Here is a 26,507-nt window from a genome sequence, read left to right as displayed (position 1 = left end):
CTTCTCCACAGAAACCCATCTAACAATGAATACGTCTTCTCTTCTCACTCCTGAGATGCCCCGGAGTTTCAGAACCATCTGGATTTGTTTGAGGTTACATTTCAAATACATCAGAAATCCCCCACCACAGACAGAAATTGTAGAAGCTACCCCCCCACCCCCGCCACCGTAGGACTTTTCCTCCATCCCCAAAGCCTGCAGCAGGAGGAGCAGAGAGAACAAGCACGTGCTCACAGATGGGACTCCTCTGCAGAGATGTGCAATTGTGTAACTTCACCCCATTGCTGCCAAACAACCATAATGTGCATCTCTTCAGAAATAATTACTGGAGAATTCAAAATACCAACTGCCTCTCTCACAAAGTAGCAACCGCCCACACAGGACCTGGGGGCTTGATGCAGGATAAAGGGGAAGAGAGAGGAGCTCCAGACAGGAACAGCAGCCGATTCACCAGGCACAACAGATGCCCTCACAACATGACAGGGACCCTGACTGAAGGCCACATGATTTCTCTTGTCTCTTCTGCTCCTGCACTCTAAGAAAAGGGGCAAAAGGAAGGCAGCGAAGAGGTCCCGGAGGAAGAGAGCAATAAAAAAGTTGGAAGTCTTTGAAATTATACCCTTTGGTATAAGTTTTTTTAAAAAGTATAAAACGGTCTTATGCTAGTCAGCCTCCAAGATGGCCCCCAATGACGGTGCCATTTATCAGATGAGATGAATCCCATCTCCTGGCAATAATGCTGTTGGACTGAACCATGTAACCTTTTTGGTATCTTTTTGATACTGTGGAAATAACAGCGTGACTTCTGAGGCTAAGTCATAAAAGACATTACAATTCCCATCTTTCTCTTGGATCACCCACTCTGTGGCCAGTCAGCTGCCATGCTGGAAGAACACTCAAGCAACCTGATAGACAGAGAGGTCCGTCCACCTGGTAAAGAACTTGCCAGGCAGGAGTGAGCTACCTGAGGATAAGTTCTTCCAGCCCCAGTCAAGCTCTCAGATGACTACAGTCCCGGCCAACACTGTGACTCATTCTCCCAAGTAACCCTAAGCCAGACCACCCAGCTAAGCTGCTCCCCAAATTCCAGGCCTCTGAAAACTGTGTGAAATAATATTTATTGTTCTAACTTCTAAGCTGCTAATAAGTTTTGGAGTAATTTGTTATGCAGCAATAGATAACTAATACAGGCCTCTTAGAAACTCCTCTTTCTATCCCAAAATAGGTGCAGAGTCCCAGGAGGCTGCATACATTTCCGTGCACATGCCTCTTCTCACCCACATGTGACTCACAGGTGGAGAGAGAAAGCAAAAGCTACTACTGACTAAGTCCCCTCCCTCTTAATTTCTCCCTGATGAGCTGAAGTTAAGCATTAAGGGTGCAAAATGTTTTCAACAGAGCTGCTTACCTGGTAATGCTTTTTTTCTTTCCTGCTTCTGGCTCTGTGTCTAAATTTTGCTGCAAACTTCTGATATTCAAAATTCCTGAAGTACATTTTATACTTTACATATTATACATGCCAAGTTGATAAATGTGGAATATATATCCCCAATTGAACTTTTGTTTTAAATTACTATCACTTAACAGGATACTTTAAAGGAGGTTCTCCCTCCATCATACACTCTGTCCCCTTTATTTCCTCTGGTAAGTTTTCTCTTCAATCAGTGAAGAGAGAGAATCACGGATTCCCTCGGGAGAGAAGCTGTATAATATGTCCCATAAAGCTCTGGATGTGCTATCGTAAAAGATGAATTTAAGACCCCGCTCTACTACTAGCAGTAAAGATGCTGGCCTTGATTTCCCAATCTTTGGAATGGAGATCACATGTGTCCTATCTCATAGCATCACTGTTCTAAAAATCAAGTAAGGTGCTGAAAAGGAAAAAAAAAGGCTACTTGAGTCCAATACATTCAATAAACTCAGCTGACACAGAAAGCCAGGCGGTCGGCTAGAGGGGAGTCTTATGGTAGGGAAAGCTGGAGATCAGCAACTGCCAGATTATGTTTTTTCATTTGTGAAATAATGAAATATCCATTCATCCATTAGCAATCTAACCCCTGGAGATCCGATCATGTTTGTGGAAACTCATAAAATTAGGTTCTCGCACAAGCAAAGGTGAGGGTGAGATCCTGAACTTAACAAGCAGCAATCCCTTTCTAGGCCCAACGCAAACAGTTTTCAGGCAGTTCAGCAACCCTCATTTATCACATCCCCACCCAAGACGGCTGTTTTGTTTTGGGGAGATAAGCCAGGATCTCCCCGTCACTGACCTGAGGTTAGGAGATTGTGACGAAATGGCTTATGCTGCCAGGACTTCCTATGAAGAGTGTTACTGTCCCGTGGAAAAAGACACTACAAGTCCTCTTTAACCTAAATGTTTAAGTGGCTTTAGACCACATCTATTTTTTTTTAAATAGAACATTAAATGGCAGCAATATCATTTTGGATGGGTTGCCCCCAGCCCGACACACACACACACACAACACACACACACCTATGCCTTCAACCACCAGAAATTGTCAAAGTAAGCTAACTCGCTTTGTTTGATGCTCAGGTAAGCCCCAAACTGGGGAGTACAAGCCTGAAATGAGTTTAATCCTTACAACATTTCTCAAGAAGATCTTGAATTTATTATTCATTTTGAAAGAAAAATACTGCTTTATAGTTATTAAAATGTTCACTTTCAGCAGGCATACTTTTTCCCTGCCCCTAAGTTTTTTATTCAGATAGTGTGGTTCTGCACTTTCTGAGGTGTCTGCTGGAAAAATTACACTTTTTCCCCAAGGAAACATTCTCTTTGGGCAGAATACCATATAGAAGCTCCACATGGCTCATTTACACTGGTATAAACAAAGCAATAAAGAAACATGGCTCTGATCGCACTTACTAACTAGTAGGAATCTCCCAGGTTGAGAGCTAAAAACGTTATCGGGGGGGGGGGGGAAGAACTGTACCATGCTGCTGAAGTTTTCAAGCCTTAAATATCTTACAATAATATAATATAAAAAAAATTTTTTTTAAGATTTTATTTATTTATTTGACAGAGAGAGACACAGCGAGAGAGGGAACACAAGCAGGGGGAGTGGGAAAGGGGGAAGCAGGCCTCCCGCCGAGCAGGGAGCCCAATGCGGGGCTTGATCCCAGGACCCTGGGATCATGACCTGAGCCAAAAGCAGATGCCTAACGACTGAGCCACCCAAGCACCCTTAAAAATTTTAATTCAACTGTGAAAGAGCCAATTACATCAAAAAATAAAAAATAAAAATAAAAAAGAATAGGATGGCTTCAGATATTGTTGAAGGAGCCACAGAGGTTGAACTCTCAGACTAGGTAACATTAAGGGTCCTTATCAGTCCCGTTATTTCTAGGAAATTTTAATAAAGCAATCTCTGTGGTAGGGGCAAGGAGAGGATGTTAAACTAAATTCTTAGGAGAGCCATACATGGATTCGACTGGAACACTTCAATAAATACTTAATGAAAAATGTCTATATACTATTTTCTTATACACATAACCCAAAGCCTTAGGATCAAAAACCTAAGGCTTACATTTTAACAAGATTTGCATTCTAAGTCTTAACATACGTACAGTCTGAAACAATCCAATAAATATACCATTTCAACCCTACAACATACGCCAACAATATACCACATCAACCGGCAAATAAATTCTGAAACACCCAATTAAAACCATTAAATGAAATTAAAACCATTACATTAAAACCATTAAAAAACAGTTAATAGGCAAAAGTTTAAGGTCTATATATTTGTACTTACATTAAATGATTCCCAAACTCTCTTCATTCTTCCCTAATTTCCTTTTTTCATAACTCCTTGGATCTTTTAGTTAACTGAAAATCAGGTACACCGACAGACCAATGACATTTGTGTTTTCCAAGGGAGACAAATAGCCAGCCCAAACCAGTCTTATCCCAAAGCTTTACCTGACCATACAGGCCTACACTAATGCTACCTGGCCTCACGCTTCATTGTTAATTAATCATGGCTAGCCTTGCCGCTTTCTTTAAAGTTATCCCAAATTACTTAAGCTTTTGATTTTTCTCAAAATTGTCTTAAGTGTATCTACATCAGCAAACATTTTTGTCAAGAGCCAAAGAGTAAGCATTTTAGGCTTTTGCTGGCCAGTCTCCGTTCCAAGTACTCAGCCTTGCTATTTCAGGGGCGTCTGGCTGGCTCAGTAGATAGAGCATATGACTCTGAATCTCAGGGTTGTGAGTTCAAGCCCCACAGGGGGTGTGCAGCCCACTTAAAAACAAACAGAAAAACCTTGCTAATTTAGTGTGAAAGCAGCCATATTAGATATCACCCCTAAGTGAACAAGTGGGGCTGCATTCCCACAACACTTTATTTATGGGCCCTAAAATTTGAATTTCATATAATTTTCACACAGCACAATTTTTTTCAACCATTTAAAAATGTAAAAATAATTCTTAGCTCCCAGGCAGAATAATCGGCCATAGCAGGCAGCACGCCACATCTGGTCTCTGAGCCACAGCCTGATTCCGGATCTAGACTATCAAAAGGGTGTCAACAAACAACTCTGCATTCCCCCCAGGCCTCCAGCAGTAAATATATGCGGATTGATCCTGTTTATCTTTCCTTCTATTCAGAAGGACTATCCTATGTCTTTGAAATACTGAAGCATCTAATTAACACATCAAACAGTGTAGATTTAACGAGTTGCTCCAAGGGCGTATGAGAGTTTCAGCAAGAATTAAATGAAGATATGTGTGCAGTAAGGAGGTTTCTAGTAGCAGAGGACATTCACTTTTAAAGTCTAAAACAATGCACAGGCCACCAAAAAAGAAAAAAAAAAAAAAAGATGAACTTGAAATTGAACCTTCTTCAAAAGTCCTCTCATTGGTGATGTCTCCTCATTGATCATCCCCCAGCAAAGAGAAAGAACAGTAACAGCAGGAGCTTAAACACTCTTTGTTGAGGGAGGCAGACAGAAAACACAGAATTACCAGCCCAAATATTACAGCCACTACTCTGGTATTTTCAAGGAACCTCTGTGGCTCAAGTTTTATTTTAGCAGTTAGTCTGAAACCTGTGGCTTAAAAAATCCCCACAACCTCATCTACCGTTTAATTCCTAGGATGGCATATAACTGTCTCAAAGAAGCATTACAGGGTTCAGATACTGTAAGTTCCCCAAAAAAACTTCCAATAAAAAGAAAATTAACTTCAAATAGACATGGAAAATTAACTTCAAATGTTTCCCTGTGTTCTAAGAATTAGATGGAGTTTGGGGTGGGGGCCATGGGTATGGGATATGGGATACAGCCCATACATTGGAGGGCCATTATATACCAGGAAGCCAGGATCTTTTACATATGTTAACTCCAACCCCTGACTAACAACTCATAAATCATCCCTCCAGAAGATATAGTCTTATATAATCTCTACCTGCTGCCCCACCACGTCCTAAAACCACAGAAATATGAAAGACTAACTTTATCAGGAGCCAAATGATCAACAATTCCAGGAGAAAGAGGACCATCCAAGCCCAGAAATTAAGACTTCAACATGAAATGAGTCTCTAGGAATTTTTGTCCACTGATACCTTTCCTGGTCAGACCTGTGCTTTCGTACTAAATACATACTGTGTATGTGTAACAAGGCCATCAACAAGACTCTGGACTAACAGTCTCCTTCTACATGTTGGGCAGGAGTTCTCAAAGGCAGGATACTACCAGGCTGATATGCAATCATCCTATTATTTAAAGACCCTAAATTGAAAGATTTCTTAATACAGAGTGGTAATTTCCCAGATTGTACACCCCCCCCCATCCCCTGCCAAAGACATGGCCTTCAACCATGATCTACTCCATAGAGCTTTCCTGGTCCGCGACCCTAAAAAGAAACCTTTTAGGGAGAGTGAGAAAAAGAGTGTGAGCTAGAAGTTACCAAAACATGTAAAAAAGAGTCAGTGGCACAGGAAGGACCAAACGATTGGGTCTCTATGGCTCTGGGGGTCTGAGCCATACAGGCCTCTATGCAATGAATCAGACTACCAACTGATGGAATGGTGAGGAAGGGGCTGCCCAAGCTGAGGGCAATTCAAAGAGACTTTCAAGTAGCTACTTAACATGTCTGGTGAGCATTATTTAAATTTGATGGGAAAGCATCAAAATAATTCTTTGCAGGTTTCAAATCTCCTTTCTAATCTGCCAATCTTAGGAGAGGAAAAGGGAAGTTATGAAGAACAAGTGCATCTTATCTTCTGTGCTGTAAAGCTAAGTGACACACCGAGCGCTCCGATACATAACATGCCTGCTCCCATGCGGGTCTCTTCCAAAAACAATGGTGAAAAGCAATCCAGGGTGGGTTGAGAATATGGCCGAATTCTCAGCAGGGGAAGTGCAGTATGAAGCTCCTGATTCAAAGCAAAATCAAATCTCAAAAAGCTGGAATCATTTGAACAATAATTCCAGCTCCTTCATGAAGTCTATCACAGAGCACCTGACTTCCCCAAGCAACCTGTGAGGAAGTTATGAAGCCAAAAAATACGATAACTATTAGTAGAAAAAAGTTATCATCAGGTCAAAAACTAGTTAACAGGATAACTGAAAGCTGGCTCTATCTGCCATCATAGGGTGACAGTGACAGACACTGGAAAAGAAAAAGCACTCAAAAAGGATATCCATGCTAGAGAGTCCCTTCTCCAGACAGCAGCCAGGTAGCCTTTGAGAAAAGATGTCAAAGCATGATGGCTCTGCTCAAAGCCCTCTGTTGTGGGTTAAACTGTGTCCCTCAAAAAGATATGCTGAGGGGCGCCTAGGTGGCTCAGTTGGTTAAGTGTCCAACTCTTGATTTCAGCTCAGGTCATAATCTCAGGGTGGCAAGACAGAGCCCTGTGTGTGGGGCTCTGTGCTGGGCGTGGAGCCTGCTTAAGATTCTCTCTCTCCCTCTCTCTCTGCCCCTTCCCCCCTCTAGCACTCTCTCTCTTAAAAAAAAAAAAAAAAAGGTATGTTGAATTCCTAACTTCCCATACGTGTGAACGTGACCTTATATGGAAATAATACCTTTGCAGATGTAATCAAGTTAAGATGAGGTCATACCGGATTAGAAGGATCCCTATATCCACTGACTGGTGTCCTTAAAAGAGTCATGTGAAGGCACAAAGACACAGGGAGCAGCCTGTCATGTAATGAAGGAGGCAGAGACTGAAGTTATGCTGCCACAAGCCAAGGAACACCAAGAATTACTAGCAACCACCAGAAGCTAGAGAAGACAAGAAAGGATTGGTCCCTAGAACCTTTGGCTCTGTGGCTCTGCTGACACCTTGATTTCGGACTTCTAGCCTCCAAATCTGTGAGAGAATACATTTCTGTCATTTTAAACCATTAACAAAATGTTCCAGACTTCCCTTTATCTGGCTAACTTCAGCTCCTACTGTTCCCTCCCTAGTCACTCCACTCAAGTCACACTGGCCTCTTCACTGGTCCTCAAAACCCTCCCACCGCAGGGCCTCACTCCATCCCAGGCTGGTCCTGCTTCAGGCCTTTGCAGATAACCATTCACTCTGCTGAAAGGGTTCCCTCCCCAAGAATCTGCAAGACTGTTCCCTCAATCTTCCTTCAGGGCTCTGCTCAAGTTCCCTTATAGGCAAGGCTCCGCCTAATTACCCTTCAGCATCTCTTATCCCCACCCCACACACCCTATTCCTCCTTCCACGGCTTTATTTTTCTCCATAATACGTAAGACAAGCTGACGTGTGTATCCTGCTTAACCTTTAAAAGATCCCTCTCCCTCCATAATGTTAGCTCAGTGAGAGCAAGACTTATTCACTGCTGAATCAGAGCGCACTCTATTGCGTGGATAAACAGATTCTACCAGGACAGGTGAAATTTTACTCAAAACTGGCTGTGTGACAAAAAAGGTTCCTACTAATTAAATGAAACAACAGAAGCTTTTGTAGATGAAGGGCAGGCTCAAGGTTGAGCTCTGAGGGGGGCTAGGAGACAATCTCTGTGCCAGGTTTTCTTAGGTAGACTGTGAAGCTCACCACCATTCCTATGTAGATGAGGGGAGAGGTAAACAATTTTAAAACAGCTTCTTAAGATTCCTTCCTATCTAAATAATCAACTCTTACCTGTAATTTTTGTCTCCAGCTACACACACCCCTGGAGAAAGTGACTTAGCCTGAGAACTATCCAAAGCCAAATTTAAACATTCCTCCCCCACCTCTGCATTACCACACACATTTTTGTTTTTGGGGGGCTGAGGGGAAGGGCCCAGCAGGAATGTTTGATAATCTCATCCTGCAAATGTACAAACTACTTAGGAAGAAAGCCTCTGACCACCACATTCCTAAAAAACAAACAAAAACAGTTCAAATAAGCCAGGAGCTTTAAAACAGCTCCTTTCTTGGTAAGTACTCAATCCAAAGCTTTTTAAATGGCCCTAAGTTAACACTCTTCCTTCCCTCATTTACATTTTCAAAACTTTAAAACAAAAGAGGCAGAAAATGAAAGTCTTTCTTTACCTTGGGTTTTGGCCCCCCGTCCTGCCAATCCTAGGGATGAATCACAGGATTCCTTGAGAGGCGATCTGATTGGTGTTTCAGCTTCAGGGGTCTCAAAATTACCTTCAGAATCCGAGCTGCCAAGGGGGAAAAATGAGGAATTACCACTTTCAACGGTACTTCCGACACCTTTTACAGTCTATGTATCGACAAGGCTAAAGTCCAGCATTTTTGCCTAACTTTACAACCCACTAGTCCTCAGCAGGACTGGCCTGTGGGAGCTCACCATGGGGTTTTCTCGCTGGGCCCTCCTCGGCCTTCTGCCTGGCATCCTGTCTCCCTGATATTCCTCCATCCTCCAGAGCTTTTCTCCAGCACCATTTATTTTTGAGGTCATCCTTTCTTCTGATATGCCCCCCAAAGCGCTTTTCAACAGACTCCTTTTCTAACAAGAACCGTTTTTCATAGGCTTAAAAATTAAGATTGCCCCCTCCTCCTAAAAATTAAGTCAGCTCTCGCCATGATTCCTTTTTCTTAGGCAGGCCTCTACCTGTTTGGAACTCACTCGGCCCCAAGCTGAGAATACTGTCACCTGCCTTCCTCAATCACTCGGTGACAGCTCAGCAAAGACCACCATTTCTCACCAGCTGCCAGGGGCCTGTCATCACGCGACCTTCTGTACCAAGGTTGCATTTTCGGTACACAGAGGGACACCAGGAGGGCCTGGGAGCGACTTCTTCCCCCACAGGGAGGGCCCCAAGTTCTACCGGCTGTGATCAATGACACTGTGTGTGTGTAGGGGCGGGGGCTAGGGACTCGAAGCTTAAGGGAAAGTGAAGCAGACCGGGATGCGGAAAGACTGCAGATCCTGGGTTAGGTTCTGAAAGCTCATACTGAAACGGGGGAAAGGTAATACCAGACAGAACATCCTGAACTTTCGAATGCACAGCGGGGACCCGGTTTCGGGTAGGGACGGAGGCATTGCGATGATAATGGTTACGCGGGTGAGCGACCACACACACGCACACAGAATGAGCCGCAGATGGATGGATGGCAGCACGTCTGCATCTCGGCAGGGATGCGTGTACTTGCCTGAAACTCAAGGATTTGGTCTCGGCTTGCGAGTCCTCCTCCTCGGGGTCGCCCTCTGGCCCTCCGGCCTCGTCCTCTCCGGCGCCCCCGCCGCGCACCGCGGACCAGGTCCATTTCGCCCACTGCACTGGGGACAGGATCTGCCAAGGGCTGAACGCCATGAGCGCGGCTCCTCCGGCTCCAGGTCCTAAGAGTAGGGGAAGGGGGAGAGCCTTTTTTCCCTTTCAAAATGGAGGGAACGGGTGACAGGCGCCTGTAAGCGTTTCCAGCGGAGGCACGGATGTGGTTAAACGAGCGCCGTCGGGGGCCCGGGTGGAGCGCTTCCTCTCCGCCGGCAAGCAGCGCAGCTTCCTCTTCGTCCTCCTTTCCGAACGGTGCGGCCGCGGCCACCTCCGCGCCGGCGACTCCCGCCGGGAAGATGCCTCTCCTGGGGCCTCCTCAGGGCCCCGGCCCGCGGCGCCGGGCGGCTCGGGTCTCGGGGGTCTCTGGCTCCCGCCTCCCGGCCGGCGGGGCGCGCATCAGCTGCCGCGGGAGCCGCGCCCCAGGAGCCGCCCCCTTGGACCGTACTATTCGCGCGCGCGGGCGGGGGCGGCGGCAGCGCCGGGCCTTTGAAGTCCTCGGCGCGCCCGCCCGATCCCCCCGCCGCGGCGCCACTCTGGTCGCGCCCGGACTGCGGGAAGGGGTCTGCCCCGCTGCGACTCCGGCGGGCAGAGCACCCAGGCGCCCCCAACAGCTCCGTCAGCGGCAAGAGCAGGGAAGATCCATTTTCTGGGTCCGTGCACGCTGGACTTTTCCTCCTTCCCTTCTTATTTTCTCATCTTGCTACTGTGACTTAATGGCGTTGTGACATTGGACCGCACAGAAGTGAAGCCCCTTATTTAAAAAAAAAAACTTTGAGGTCGCTGTTGCCTGGTGTTTCTCCCCCTCCCTGACACTGACAGCGTGGAAGATTTCAGCCTGCTCACCTCCGACCCTGTCACTCCCAGGATTTGGAAATTCCTCAGCAATGCTACAAGAGGAGCCAAGCACTGGAACTGTAGATGTTTTGTCCCTCCCCAAACCGCACTCGTGGACGCTCTGGGGCCAGGTCTCTGGTAAAGGGTGCCAAATTACCCCGTGAAATTATAGCCTGATCGGTTTCCCATTCTCCTTTTTTGAGGCTTTCTCTTCATAACTTCTAAGTCTCTACTTTCCGACTTCGTTTGCTGCTTCAGAAGTATGCCAACAGGCCTGGTGAAGGCAGCCTTCAAAATAAAAACCCTCTTTATGTTGGAAGGCAGAGGAAAATAGCAGAGCTCTCCTCGGATTTTCTTCATTTTCCATATAGGGATTGCTCGCCTCAGAATTTCCAGTGCACCAAGGAAGCCAGCTGCCACAAACCACAAACACCAGGCTTCACGATCCCCTGGCCTGGATAGGGCGTTTCTTGTCCTATTGTAATTTCCCAGAGTTGCGGTGAATCTGTGAGGTGACATCAGGTTCTCACAGAAAGGGCAGCTCCAGAATTTAGGAACAAAGTCATGCTGAAACTGCACCAGGCCGACCATCTGCCCTGAACGGGGGTTGGTACTGTTGAGGAGTCATGACTGTCTCACACATTCCATAACAAAAACAGAAGCAAAAATAAGGCAAGTAGTCTTACCCTAACAGAAGGGCAGAGGTTTGCCTGAAGTCTAGATAAAAGGGTTGGGTGTGTCAGGATGCTTTAGAACTCATCCAGCTCCTTTCCAGAGATAAACACAACTGTCATGACTGTTCTGGAGATCACAACAATGGGAAGTAAGCAGGAGTCATTTTTTTTTTTAACGTCCACATGAAATACATCACAACGTTATCCAATTCTTTGTCTTTTTAGGTTTATGGCTCACCATTTAAACCTTCAGGTTGTAAGGTCCCCTAGGTTTCTGGATTTCACACAAGTGTTTTATTGCCTGGAAATATTACCTATGTAAATCAGTAACCGGCATATCCTAGGTCCTGTTCATTCTTCCTCCCGAGTAGTTCTCTAATCTTTTCATTCCTCTGCATCCCCATTGTAGCTGACATATAGTTCCCACACTGTCCATTTTTCATAGGTCTACTGGAAATGTCTTCCAACTAGTTCTACCTCTGAGGGTTTTCCCACCTGACTAATAGGTGACTTGTGCTCTAGTCTTGCTGTTCCTGCTCCTCTTTACTCCCAGCCCTTTGTATTCCTTGCCATAATCAGTAGAGAATTGGTTCTGAACTTTCAATATGTCCCAGAATTATCTGGGGTGCTTCTTTAAAAATACCAATCCAGATTACCAGCAGGACCTGGCAATCTGTATTTTTACCAAGTATCTTGGGGAATTTTTTTCACAGGATAAATTTGGGAAACAATGACTAGCTTGGACTGACTGCTGCTTCCGGAACAATTTCCCTTTTGCCTGCAGTTTTGCATGTGCCCCTCCCCCTTACCCACACATTGAGCTCCCTGACCTTGACTGCCCAAACTTCCTTCATCACCCAGCTCAAGAGTCTACTCTGGAAAAACGGCTGATTTCTCCCCCATCTACCATCTCTATACCCCAAACGTTAACAGAAACCTTTACTGTGGCCCTTAGATGGTTTGAAAGGCGGCACTATTAGTAGTTATACCAGACAGCAGGCATAAACTAGGATGTCCCCAAGATATAAGGTCACCCTACTCTTAGCACATGATATATAATGTATTTGCTTACATATCTGTCCCACTTCTATACCATAAGCTTCTAAATGGTAGGGACCACATCATATTTGTGATTTATTTTTGTTTCTCCAGACATTAGGACAGGGCCACACACTTAGTAGGTGTTCAGTAAATGAAAAGAAAAGGAATATTCTAGTTTAGTAATAGATCTTATGAGTTTGGCTAGGATAAATTAAATTCCTAAAGCCTGACTCCTCCTGGGGAAATCAAGTTTGGGAACCAGCACAGAGTGCAACCTGGAGCAAGTAATGGCCCCAGTAAGATAAAACCCAACCTATGCAGCAATATCTTGAAACTGGAGAAGCAAGTGCCCAGGTTTCTGAACATCACTCCTCGGCAAGCTCCTGGACTTAATGTGAACAACAATAAAGGAAGTAATTACTCAATAGCTTGAATTTATTTTATTGTCTAGAAGTTCAAGTAACGAGGCTGATATATCAATTTTCCTGTAATTCTGGGAAAGAATGGGCAATGTTTGAAAACAGATATCCTAACCAAGGTAAACCATTTTGCTATGTCCTCAGCATCACAGAGCAGAATGTCTGCAAACACATGACCACGTAGCCAAATGAAATGTATTTGTTTTGGAAATGACCGAAAGCACAGAAAGGGCCCCATCTGCTCTCTTCCCTCCTCTGCTTCTTGCCCTTCACAGACGCTTTGGATCAATACGCCATGAAAATCTGAAATGTAACTTCCTTGAAACACCCCATAATTGTGGTGTGGCCAAGCCAGGCACACCCTTGCCTATAATGGATGCTCCAGAGGGATCTGCAAGATGGGTCTCTTCAGTTAAAAAAAATAACAAAATAAAATAAAATGAAAGGGTAAGCAAACTCAAACAGGCAAACAACTAACCATTTCATAGCAAAGCTATTCTAGAAAAGCCTGTAGGGATGGGGCAGGAGTTGGGGGCAGATGTAGTTGGGGCCTAACTGGTATGGATCCCATATACCTGGTAAAAAGTTGATTTTAACTCAAGTTGAACTTGATGCTGTAATGGGGGGAGCAAACACCAGAACCTCTCCAGGTAACGTAAGGGAGTGACGAGGCTGTAGCAGGAGGTGTGCCATCTGGAGAAGCCTGCTGTGGCTAAGAGGCAGCCCTGCCCAGTTCCTGGTGCCCAGCATTGCCATCTAACAACCTTCCAAGAGAAACTCAAACTGTGGATTTTATAAGACATCTTCCAATCTTTAATGTTCTTACTAATTTAAATTGTTTTAAACCTTGTGGAGGCCAACATGGTGCTGGGCCAAAACAAAGCCATCAGTGTGTCCAGGGGCCCAGGGAACCTGGATGGGCAGAGGGGAGTCATCAGGCTTTGAGCAAGTAAGTAACATTTCCATTTAGAAAGATCATTCTGGTAGCAACCTGGGGGATGGGAGAGAAGGAGTCAAGATTGGGAAACCCAGAGAACCGCATTTCCCTGCCCCAAACAACCTAGAGAAAGCGGACAGCCTCTGCCCCAGAGGGTAAAGAAGCAGAACTGGAATTTGTGTCCTTAGCTTTCACTCCACTTGTTCGGAAAGCATCAGCGCTGTAAGCAATCCAAGTGTGATGGGAACACTTTTACAGGGGAACGACAGGAAAACCGACTGCTAAGGAAACCAAGTTTCCGACAGCCAGTAAGATGAGAAAGCTTCTGCACTGAGATGGTGGGAGTGGAGGAGGCAAGGGGTGGGGGCAGGATGGCACGAGGGGATAGGGGCTGAAGCAGCCACAGAGAAAACCGAAAGGTCAGGCGGGCAGGCAGACAAGCCCGTCAATGTATCCGTATTCTCACAATTTAGGAATCTGGTGAGCAAGAGATACATGGAATTCAACTAAGATTACATGCCAGATGGATGATGTCACCGAAGTGGCTGGGCAGCTGAAGCGTGTAGGAAAAGCACTGGCCCGGAGAACAGCAACTCGGTTGACGTGCCTCAGTGGAACCTCCGCAGAATGTCTCCCAGTCCCCCAACCCTGTTTTTTTGAGAGCCATCTGTTCACGGGATGAGGTTTCCAAGACACGATGGGGCATTCCCCGCACTGGTAACTCTGTCACCCTGATCCCTGAATGTTCTCTCCTCACTTACCAAGCTAAACGGCCTTGGGAGGTCCCTAAAACATAATGACTTAACAGTACCTTATTATCAATAAAGATTCATCCAATCCTTATAATCATTCTCTTCAGTAGTGGGGCAGGTCTTCTCATTCTCAGTTTGCAGGTGAGGTAGCTGAAGCAGAAAGGGCAACCACCTGTCTGAAGTCATACAGCTATTTGGCGCCGGGACTGAATCTAGAACGCTAGTCTGTTGGTACCTTTGGTGCTATATCAGACTGGAAGAAAGCAGAATGTCCTCGAGGCCACTGGGTAGCTTGCCATTCCGTCAGCTAGACACTCCTCTCAATAGAGTGCTGCTGCAGTCCCCACTTCCTGCTTAGCTGGCATGAAAGCCACAGCTAAGAATACCTAGCTCCCCGCCCGCCCCCCGCCCCCGTCCCCCCCCACAGCCCCCCCCGCCCCGCACCAGCAGAAGGCCTGCTTTCCTGGCCAACCTCAGTCTAACCAGGCAACAACAGGCCGATGTCTGCACAAGACAACATGGCCAATAAGGGCATCTGACCTATTCAAATATGTTAACATTACAGTCTCAGCTTTGTGAGATCAGATGTGATTCTTACCTATAGGCTACAATCACCTGTAGAATTACAGTCTTCCCTCCACTACCCAAACACACCCAAATCAGAATTTGTACAATGCATTTGCACTGAAAATTGTATCATAAAGAGAACCTCCTTTCTAATTTTTTAAGAGAAGAGCCAGATTTATGTCCATGGTTAATACTCTTTCAGAGCTCCAGAAAGATTAAAAGGGATCTAGATTGCATCCTTTAAAGACTTGGCCAAGCTCCCCACCGAGGGCCTCTCAGAGACCCTTGTCCAGGCTTTGCTCTGGTGAACAATTCTTGTCAAGTCGACCCTCTGATTTATTTTGTTCTATATCACAAAAGTAAAGTTTGACTTACCCAGAAAGTATGCCATTCAGCCTGGGTTAAGATCAGACTTACAGCAGAACTGCCACATAGCGGAGTTATACTGTGTCAGCTTTCAGTGGGAGGTGGGAAAAAAAATAAATCTATTTTATGATGTTTACACTGAACTAGTGTCATTTAAGAGCCAGTTCTGTGAAGTTCTCTCCCGTCCCCATCAGACACCATGACTGTATGTTTATTGACATTATGAGAAAGTTCACTTTAACTCTACCCTGGGATGTAGGAGTATTAGAGAAATAGTTGTTGAGTACGAAGGACAGAAACAGAAATAGGTCAGTCTGTTCATGCTAAGTGAGGAAAATAACCCCAATATTATCCCTAATTCTTCCCACCAACGACCACAAACCCAAAGTTGAAAACAAGCCAAAAATAAACACAAAAGATCCAATTAAAGCAGTGAACTATCTTTAAATTTAGAAATATTTTCCATTCCAGGAGACATAAGTGGTTTTTCCAGCTAAACAGTATTATTGCAATTACAGAGCCTGTTAAGCAGGTAGACGATCTTGTAAAATTATTGTTATTGATTTAGCACATTTTGTGTTCTTCTATTTTTTATTTTAAGATTTTGTTTATTTGAGAGAGAGAGAGAGAACGCACAAGCAGGCAGAGGGGCGGTAGGGAGAAACAGACTCACTGCTGAGCAGGGAGCACGATTCCGGGCTCCATCCCAGGACCCTGGGACCATGACCTGAGCTGAAGGCAGACGCTTAACCGACTGAGCCACCCAGGTGCCCTTGTATTTTTCTGTTGAACTTATATTCCTTTTCAGGAGATTAGGCATTAAGAAAAGTGGGCCCTCTGAATCAGGCAGCATTACATGTTAAGCCTCAGACAAGAAAACCATCTGAAACCCTTTCTCGGTTGTTTATGAATTTAAGTTTCTCAGTTGTTTATGAATTTAAGTTTATGAATTACTTAATTTAAGTAATAAGACTATTACTCCAAATTTGAGAGATCGACATTCACCATGGTTAGACAGTGGGTAGAATCTAAGGCTTGAGTTAAAGAGGATGAAAGAATTTAGGAAATTGAAATAGAATAATACTCCTTCTCCTGCAGCCATTTTATTCCCTCTCCTCTATTCTACCTCCAGAATAAATTTCCCTAATAATACACCTGGAACACTAAAGCAACATTGATCACATGACCCAGGTTTTCTGAGATCATCCTGAGAGCAAATATTCTACCCATTCTATTTATAAATACATGACCCCATTTTCAATTTATGAAATATTGTCACTAAGAATTTGGAAAATAACAGATTGGGATGGCATTTGGAAAGGACAGCAGAGATGGGGGGAGCAGTTAGGAGGGAGGTTTGGGGGATGGGGAATGTCCACCCAGAGAAAGAATAAAACCACAAAAAGATTTCCAAAATAACTGGGACACCCACTCTACTTAAATCCTCAGTTGGGGGGGATTTCATGACAGTAATTCTTCGTGACTGTTAAATCTTCCTGTGTTTGGGTTCTGAAACCACATGTGTGTGAAAATTGAAGGAAAATATGTCCTTTTACTGCTCTGTTATAGTACAAAGTGGGGAGAAGGGAAACCTGTCTTTTTAAGTATGTTAAAATTGTTTTAAAACTACAAATGTTAAGGGGCGCCTGGGTGGCTCAGTTGGTTAAGCGACTGCCTTCGGCTCAGGTCATGATCCTGGAGTCCCGGGATCGAGTCCCGCATCGAGTCCCGCATCGGGCTCCCTGCTCGGCAGGGAGTCTGCTTCTCCCTCTGACCCTCCTCCCTCTCATGCTCTCTGTCTCTCATTCTCTCTCTCTCAAATAAAAACAAAAAACAAAAAACTACAAATGTTAACACATTGCTCATTTTCATCACTAATAAATATCAGCTAACCAACTAGCTGAATAAGCGAAAAGACATCACAATGTTTCAAGTTGGTAAAACTAAATATTTAAAGATGGCAATACTACCCAACTAATTAATAAATCTAATGCAATCTCAATCAAATTCCTAGGATTTTTTTCTTGGGATTTGTCAATATTTTCCAAAAGTTTATTTAGAAAAATAAACAAGTGAGCATATTTTAGATTCTTTAAAAAAGAGAGAGTCGAGAAGGGGATTAGGTCTACAAGATATTAAGACACATTAATGCCAAAATAGGCATATCCTTGTTCTGTGAAACAGAATGGAAAGCCAAGAAAAAGACACTTACAAAACATAGGAATGTATTATATGATAAAGAAGATGTTATAATACAGTGGGGAGGGGAAGGTTATTTAATAAGTGGTTGGGGAATAAGTGGTTGGCAATGGAGAAAAAGATTAAGTTAAACCTCTACCCCAGAGCATATACCAAGATAAATCCAGATGGATTAGAATGCTAAATAATAAGAATCAAGCCAGGGGGAGAAAACAATCCAGAAGCAACAGAATCTGTCAAAGCTCTGTCAGAAGGATGACTGTCCAATCTTTCCAGTAATTAATGAAATCACACACAAAATAAAGATTGCAGATTTGGCTACATAAGAAGAATAAAGCTAATAAATGTTTGCCTTCATATTAAAAGGCAAACGACAGGCTGGGGAAAATAATAGCAACCAAAAGCTAATATTGTTATTACCTAAGGAACTCATGAAAATCGTCAAGATCATCAAAACCCCAGGGGCGCCTGGGTGGCTCAGATGGTTGAGCGTCTGCCTTCGGCTCGGGTCATGATTCCAGGGTCCTGGAATCGAGCCCCACGTGGGGCTCCTGGTTTAGTGGGGAGCCTGCTTCTCCCTCTCCCTCTGCCTCCCCCCTGCTCATGCTCGCTCTCTCTCTGTATCTCTGTGTCTCAAATGAATAAATAAAATCTTTAAAAATTAAATTAAAAAAAAATCATCAAAACCCCAGCAGAAATGAGCAATTATAACTACATACTATGTGTCAGACACTGTGCTAAGCGCTCTTGACGTGAATTATCTCCTCTAATCCGCACCCTTTGGCCCCACAGTATTGGAGGGTATTATTATGAGGAAGGTATTAGTATGGCCTTTTCTAAACAAAACAGGTCAAGTTGACTACATTTTCAACTTGTAGAGTAGGGGCTTAGCAAGAGGGGTTTCAAAGATTGTGACCACTCTGAAATTATACGCAAAATTATGTGTTGTGTATTTGCACCCATCTCTCCCCACCCTGTCCCCATATACCATCAAGTTCCACCCCAGAAACAATGCTTTAGGCTGATTAAAAATTAATTTCTGAATCTGAAAGTGGAACCAACAGGTTCTCTTCCTCCAACAGTTATAGGGAAGTTCTAATCGAAAGGGCCCTTACACGGAGAACCCAAACCTGCCAGAGATCAACACAAGAAGCAGCAAGCTTGGATGACATGCAGCATGGGGGGGCCAGGGGTACTAGTGGGTAGCCTGTGGTCTAATCTAAGTGACCCCCTCATTCCAAGGAGGCATTTGCCTGGGGAGCCAAGGTGCCATCAAAAAGATTTTCCCAGGGACTTCCTACTGATACACATGAGCAAGGACATACAAAATTGGGCCAGGATATCAAAGGTGAGCTTTATGTGGAAGGGGCAAAAAAAATCAGTTCTAATGTCTCTTTGGGATGCTCTCCTTTTGGGGTACCTCCCTTTTAGAGTGGTTTCTTCCAAGAAACCATGTTGATGAGGTACCCCGGACTCCAGGAGTCCTCCCTTAGTTGCCATGTCCCTTTTTGTAATTTCAGTTCCCTGCAATCAACCAGGGTCTGGATGCTGATGATTCTCCTCACACACTGTCAGAAGGTCAAGAGCAGCCTAAAGCGGGGTCCCAATGTGGACCTCATTCACCTTGCTTCTTCTCAAGTAGGCATTTTACCATCTCACATCATCACAAGACGAAGGATGAGTGCAGTACAATAAGACATTTTGAAAGAAAGACCACATTCAATAACTTTCATTACAGTATGGTGTTATAATAGTTCTATTTTATGGTTAATTATTGTTGTTAATCTCTTACTGTACCTAATAGATAAATTAAACCAAATCATAGGTATGTATAGGAAAAAACATAGTGTATATAGGATTTGGTACTATCTGTGGTTTAGGCATCCACTGGGGGTTTATCTCTGGTGGGTAAAGGAGAACTACTATACTAGGTGGGAGCCTCTTCCCATCTGGGAAAAAGTGGGAACAGTGGTGGGGCTCAGTGGTGGATGGAGGCCTGGTTCTGTGTGGCAGGAAGCTTAAGAATCTGGGGAGCTCTCTAAGAAAACTACAAAAGGATCTTGTGAATACAACGCTAGGGCCCTTCTGGAGACCCTGGAGGGGGCCTATCCAAGTGAGGGGTCCTGAAGTTTAAGCTGCATTTGCTTCATGGTAAATTCAACTCTGCCCAGAGGGCAAAAGAGATCCTTGTGGCTCTGGAGTGTCCAGCAAAGCCTCAACTTGGTGAGTGAAAATATGGATATATTGAAGGAAGGCGTCGCATTGCCCTCCTCTATCTTCCAAAAGGCAATGAAAAATTTTAACTGTTGGAAGCTTGAAAAAATGTCAAAAGTTGGGGCTCCTGGGTGGTTCAGTCGTTAAGTGTCTGCCTTCGGCTCAGGTCATGATCCCAGGGTCCTGGGATCGAGTCCCGCATCGGGCTCCCTGCTCCCTGGGAGCCTGCTTCTCCCTTTGCCTCTCTCTGTCTCTAATGAATAAATAAATGTGGGGCTCGATCCCAGGACCCTGGGACCATGACCTGAGCCGAAGGCAGATGCTTAACGACTGAGCCACCCAGGCGCCCCTAGGGGGTGATGTTTTTAAAAAGAAAACTGCTGTGCTTGCCCCGTGTTGTGGGCTGGTACTGGGCCAGCTTCTACGGTGTGGACGAGGACCACACTTGGGAGATGGCAGAACAGATGGATGGAGTCACACCCGGCTGACCTCGGGAGCAGAGCGGCCTGCTGCCCTAGACCAACACACCCGAGGACTGTTACGTAAGAGAGAACTAAAAGCCCACCTTTATGCTGCGGCACCGCCGAGTCCCTTGGTGATAAGCAGCCTCATGCTTCCTTCACAATACAACTTCTTTTGGGGTGTTTTAGCATCTTCAATTCCCCTAGATGGCAGTATGGGAAGAGCCTGCCTTAAATGTCATTCCACATCATTGTGAGAAAGACGACATTTTGGTTCTTTCAAAAATGCATCTTAGGGCGCCTGGGTGGCTCAGATGGTTAAGCGTCTGCCTTCGGCTCAGGTCATGATCTCAGGGTCCTGGGATCGAGCCCTATATCGGGCTCCCTGCTCCTTGGGAGCCTGCTTCTCCCTCTGCCTCTCTCCGTCTCTAATGAATAAATAAATAAAATCTTAAAAAAAAAATGCATCTTATATCACAGTGGTGTCTTTTTCTTAAAGCCAGAAAATTGCCCAGCCGTGAGACTCAAGCCTGCCACGTGGATGACGTGGTCTAACTATCCTGAAAGCAGGACTGAGCCCACCCTTCCCCCAACTGCAATGACCTGAGCTGTAATACCGCCTTTCTGGAAATTAGGCAGTGGTGTCTTTAAAGATGACACGTGTGGACGACAAAGCTGAAGGGAAGAGGGAGTCAGTACTCAGTCTTCCAGGCAGAATGGATTTGGATATTGTATGAAGGATATAATCTTCTTTGAGAGAATATTCTCTTCTTGAATTCTTCTCGAATATTTCTTGAAAATAATATGATAAATCCAGAAATACTATATAATAAATATGAGTATTTTGCCAATTCAAAGGCTAAAATCATAATTGACCCACATCCTATAAAGAAATTAATCACTATTGTTCTTTGCCTTTAACACCACCTGGTGTTATTTCCGATTCTCACCCATAAGATATTTTTTTAGAAACTGTTTTCATACAGACTCATAGTCAGTTATTTTGTTGTATTATCTTATAGAAGTGCCATAAGTAAGGTTATCCTTACTGTCCTTCTCAGTACCTCATCATATAAGATGTGGTAATACTGTATGGATTTTCCACTTCCTTTTGCCAAGGCATAGACAACTACTGAGTAGCATGTGTTTGCTTCAAATCATTTTCTGAACAAATGATAAGTCAGTGACTCCAAACCTAAGCATCCACCCGAGATCTCACAGAACCACAGGAATTTTTAGATGGAAAGGACCAAAGATCACTGGGCTGAATACCCTTGTTTTCAGATGATCACATGAGTCCCTGAGACATTAGGGATTGCCCAAGGTGCAGTCAGACACCAAAGTTTGTATGTCTAGGACTTACACCTTTCTGGCAGGAAGTATAAATTATAGGCTTTCTCCCCAACCCTAATGGATATACACACCTGGTATGTATGATAGAGATAAAACTCCACCCCTCCCCAACATTTGCCTCATTTTATTTTTTTCAATAGGCTCCATGCCCAACCTGGAGCCCACCACCTCATCCTAAAAAGCAACTTGAACTGTTTTATAAAGCAAAGAATTTCTTTACAAAAAAAAATTGTGCTTTGTCTTAAAAGTATTTTAAATACCTTTAAGGGAAAATAATACACGTGTTCATTCTTTCATTCAGTCGTTCCACAGATTTTACAACTGACAAACCAAATCCAGTTCTTGTCCACACGGAGCTTGCACATTAGTGAGTTTAGGAAGCAAAGAAATAAATATGTAACTTACAAACTGTGGAGTATGCTTTATCAGAAAAGCGCAGGGGCAACGGCAAAGGCCAAGGGAGGCGGTGGTCAGTGGAGATAAATAAGGAAGGGGACAGGCTGAGGCCTGAAGGATGGATGTGGGAAGTGTCGGGGTGACAGGATCCTGGCAGAGAGAACAGGAGTCTCTGCTTCAGAGCAAGTGTAGCTAAAGCGAAGCGAGTCGGGGGCAGAACTGTCCAGGTAATGTTGGTGGAGTAAAAAAGGCACAACTCGTCTGGGGGCCCTGCTGGATCATGATCTTTGAAAAGGTGAGTTTGTTTTTTTTTTAAAGATTTTATTCATTTATTTGAGAGAGAATGAGATAAAGAGAGCACGAGAGGGGGGAGGGTCAGAGGGAGAAGCAGACTCCCCGCCGAGCAGGGAGCCCGATGCGGGACTCGATCCCGGGACTCCAGGATCATGACCTGAGCCAAAGGCAGTCGCTTAACTGACTGAGCCACCCAGGTGCCCGAAAAGGTGAGTTTTTGATGACACAGAAAAGAACAAAGACGAAGGGAAGACTCACCCATAGTTGTGCTTTTGATAAACAGCCACCGTTAAAATGCTGGTGAACAATATACCCTGTTTATATCTTTGTCAAAGCACTTTTTACATCTGGCATCAAATTATTTCTATTTTTTCTAATTATTATCTGTCCTTCCTGACTAGAAGTGGCTCCATGAACACAAAGCACCTTGCCTACCTTGTTCTGTCTGCTGATAGTATTTGATGACTGAATAGACAAAAACTTCCAAATACTCCTCTTAAAAATATACAAGCATGTAATTATGAGCATGGATAGATAGGCAGACAGACAGATAGTTTTTACACAAATGGGATTTAAATAGCATACCACCCTCTGCTAGAGGTGAGGACTTAATCCCTACTTCTCCTGTTTTCAGCAGGAGCTCTGCTCCCCAGGGGAGGAAGTGGGGACCAGGATATGAAACCAGTGCCCTTCCTGACCCCGTAGAGCCCAAGTGTTCTGCTCTCTCGCTTACTTGCAGTTATAAGCCTTTCGGTGTCTACCAACATTTACATCATTTGTTCTCCATGGAGGGACATTTAGGGGGTTCACTGTTCCTCATTATAAGTGAAACTGTGATGAATAACCCTACGCATGCATCTTTTCACACACAGTGATTTCTTAAGGGTCTAGAAATGGGATTGTAGTGTCAAAACAAACACATTTTAATATTTGGATACATATAGCAAAACTGCCCTCCAGAAAGGCTGTACTAATTTACCTTTTTAAATGACGGTGTACAAGATAGCTTCTCCCTCAACCTTAATCAACACTGAGTTCAGTGCATCTAAAACTATGGCAAGTAGGTGGAAATGACACACCATTGTTGGTTTTATTTGAACACATTTGATTGCTAAAGGAAGTCTGAACATCCTTTAATGTATTTATTGAACCATTGGCTGACTCCCTTCCTTTCCTTCTTTCTTTGGGAAATGGAGTGTTTAAGTCCTTTGCCTTAAAGTGAACCTACAAATTAGAAACTCTGGGGGGTGGGGGCAGCCTCTGTGTGTCCTCCAGCCACACTGCAGACCCTCACTCTCTACACAGGAAATGTGTCTCTAACCTCCAAACTAGAGACAAAAAAGCTTCTTGATCAACAGCAAATTCCATATTTCCTCCACAAAATGGTATTTGTGGACTGAATTTCACTGTTTCCTTTCATTCAAAATATTCTGAATTACCTCGATAGGACCCGGGAGCCCACTGCATCACCAGTTCCTACCTCACAATGGTACCACGTGATACCTGTAAGAGGTATTCCCTGTTCTTGTCAGCCGAGCCTCGTTAACCCGTTCTCTGAGCAAAAGTCACATTTTCTTTGAGGAGCCACCCCCTCCCACTCTCAGGGCTTGTGGTTTGCGTATCCGGCTCCCAGTGCAGGGGTGGGAGAGTGAGTCAGGCCTGACTAAACACTACATTCCACACCCACCTCCCTGACTACCCCCCCCACACACACACTTGGTTCTGCAAAGGCCACATGACCCAAACCCATCCAACTTGCATCTCCTGACAACCTCTCTAAACTTTGTCACCACTACCTCTCCTATTTCCTGTGTCAAACCTGGGCCCTCTGACAGGATTCCGAAGAAAATCCAGCACCCTGAGGGAGGGAGACAGGCTAAAAGCTGCCCAGAGGAGCTCCCTGTAGGAGAAGTGGCCTTTACCATGGTATCTGCAGTGTATTCAGCAGGCATCCCAGGGCGATATCAGCGGACAGTATGTGCACAAATGTGGCTCTGCACTGGGATTAGCCAAATGATGGGCATTTTCATTAGTCACTGGCCTCTTGGTTCAACAATCCCTTTATTTAAGAAGCTCTGTAAGCCTCAAGTAATGACAGCTGGTAGACACATTTCCCAGGCTGGTGGGTGCCAGGAATGGATATGCGGAGTTTGTGCGGTAACATTCTTCAGCCTCATTCCAGGGCTCCTGATACATCTGTTGGGTAAAAAGTGGCCTCAGATGTTCCCAGAATTCACTCTCCCTCGCCAGCACCACCGAGGGCCACATTTAAAGAAACTCCCTAACACTCGGATATTATTAAACTGTCTCATGCTGGAATCTGTCTTTTCTCCCTGTGGCTGTTGATTTTTTTCCCCTCAAATAAGATATCCAGTATTGTTTTATCTTTAGTACCTACACTTTAATTAAATCCGCTCATTCAAAAACATCTATTGAGCGCCTCTCAGCATGGGCAAGGCAGGCCAAAGGAACTGCTTATTCTCTCTGAGATCGACATACAAAACAGGCACATTACAGACAGCATAATGCAAGGAAAGGATTTGTTTCACGCATCCCGAGCCTCAGCCTGATGAAAGTGGAGGAAAGCTCAAGTATGACCAAAAAAGGAAACAACATGATTCAGCTTCCACAGAGGGTTTTCAAATGCGTTAAGAGGAAAAGTGCGGGGGAGAGGAAGAAAAGAGGGAGGGAGGGAGGGAAACCCGGAGCGTGGTGATGTTACTGATTGCAAAAGAGGAATGTGAGCCCAAGTCTGTGCTCCTCTCAAGATTATTCTGCTCCTGGGGAGCTATTTTCATGCTGATAAATAATGTAGCATCAAAAAAACTCTCTGTTTTGTACAGAACACGAGCTAGAGTATTCATACATACTCTATTCAAGACACACAGACAGCCCTGAATACAGCTCTTCAGCTCAGCAGGGGGAACCACAGTCATCTGACTTCTCTATGTCTGCGACTGTCGCAGCTCTGGGAGGAAGGATGTGTGGGAAAATCAGGGCCGGCTGCACAGGCCCATGTTCGTGTACACACACACCTCACACACATGCGTGTGTGCACACACACAGTCACACACAGAGACCCACATACACCCCCCACACCCCTACACACAGTCATGAGCACCATGTGCCACAGAATCACACACACACACACTACCACTCATTGTCCCACACATACCATACATTTTCCCACTCATCGTCCCACACATACCATATTCCCCCCCCACACCTCACACACATATGGTGCACACACAGAGACACACACATGGACACACATACACACATCCCTACACACAGTCATACACACACATACATGGGCATACACACCCCGCAAACACCTCAGTCCCGACACAAGCCCCAACCCCACTGACCACTCATTCATGACAGGGGTATGGAATCAATCAAACAAGACAGACAATCATCAGGGGTATAAAAACAACTTCCACTTAAAAGAAAAAGACCATAAAATTGGGAAAGGACTGCCAAATTAGAAACACAAGGAGAAATTAAAACGTGTAGGCCTAGGGGGGCGCCTGGGTGGCTCAGTCGTTAAGCGTCTGCCTTCAGCTCAGGTCATGATCCCAGAGTCCTGGGATCGGGCTCCTCGTTGGGCTCCCTGCTCTGCCGGAGGCCTGCTTCTCCCTCTCCCACTCCCCCTGCTTGTGTTTCCTCTCTCGCTGTGTCTCTCTCTGTCAAATAAATAAATAAAATCTTAAAAACAACAACAACAACAACAAAAGTGTAGGCCTAGGGAAACAAAGCCTGAGAAAAAGAGACCAAAGCGCCAGTCAAGTTTGGATTTGGTTTTGTTTGGGTTTTGGTCTCTGAAGAACATGTCTCAAAAGCTGGGCTAACCCACTCTTGTTAGAAGAACTGGTATCCTGCTGGGTGGGGGAAGCACGGGGTTTCCCTTCTCTCTGCGAATACAACCCTCTACTGTACAGATTTGCCAGCCAGGAGCTACAGCAGCCACCAGGGGGCGCCAGAAGTTCTATCATACATTCAATCAACAAGTATTTTTTAAAAAGAATTTCTGGGGTGCCTGGGTGGCTCAGTCGTTAAGCGTCTGCCTTCGGCTCAGGTCATGATCCCAGGGTCCTGGGATCGAGCCCTGCGGGGCTCCCTGCTCCGCGGGAGGCCTGCTTCTCCCTCTCCCACTCCCCCTGCTTGTGTTCCCTCTCTCACTATCTCTCTCTCTGTCAAATAAATAAATAAAATCTTTAAAAAAAAAAAAAAAAGAATTTCTTCAAGGTTTGTATTTCCATAAATACAAAAAGTCACCATGAGTCCCCTCCGCGTC

At 44.8% G+C, this 26,507-nt stretch overlaps 1 protein-coding gene across 11 annotated transcripts in view; it reads right to left on the bottom strand.

Annotated features, from left to right (window-relative positions):
- TACC1 (transforming acidic coiled-coil containing protein 1) overlaps nt 1–26,507 on the bottom strand; it is a 117,631-nt gene that overhangs the window by 49,135 nt on the left and 41,989 nt on the right. For 3 of the 11 annotated variants that reach the window (XM_081809313.1, XM_081809304.1, XM_081809310.1), the window contains exon 2: nt 8,511–8,626. The exons of 2 other annotated variants lie outside the window; for them this stretch is intronic. Coding sequence is in view for 8 of the 9 variants with exons in the window: in XM_081809304.1 (XP_081665430.1) it covers nt 8,511–8,626 (116 nt within the window). In the remaining variant the exon portion in view is untranslated. Of the gene's footprint in view, nt 1–8,510; nt 8,627–9,581; nt 10,165–26,507 lie in introns of those variants that run through there. 6 more of the 11 variants (XM_081809329.1, XM_081809332.1, XM_081809299.1 and 3 more) reach the window with 6 other exon arrangements.

The sequence above is a fragment of the Leptonychotes weddellii genome, chromosome 2 (assembly GCF_054177405.1).
Source record: "Leptonychotes weddellii isolate Sample4059 chromosome 2, ASM5417740v2, whole genome shotgun sequence".
NCBI lineage: Eukaryota > Metazoa > Chordata > Mammalia > Carnivora > Phocidae > Leptonychotes > Leptonychotes weddellii.
Note: the sequence above shows the minus strand (reverse complement) of the source record. Positions and strands in the feature narration are given on the sequence as shown.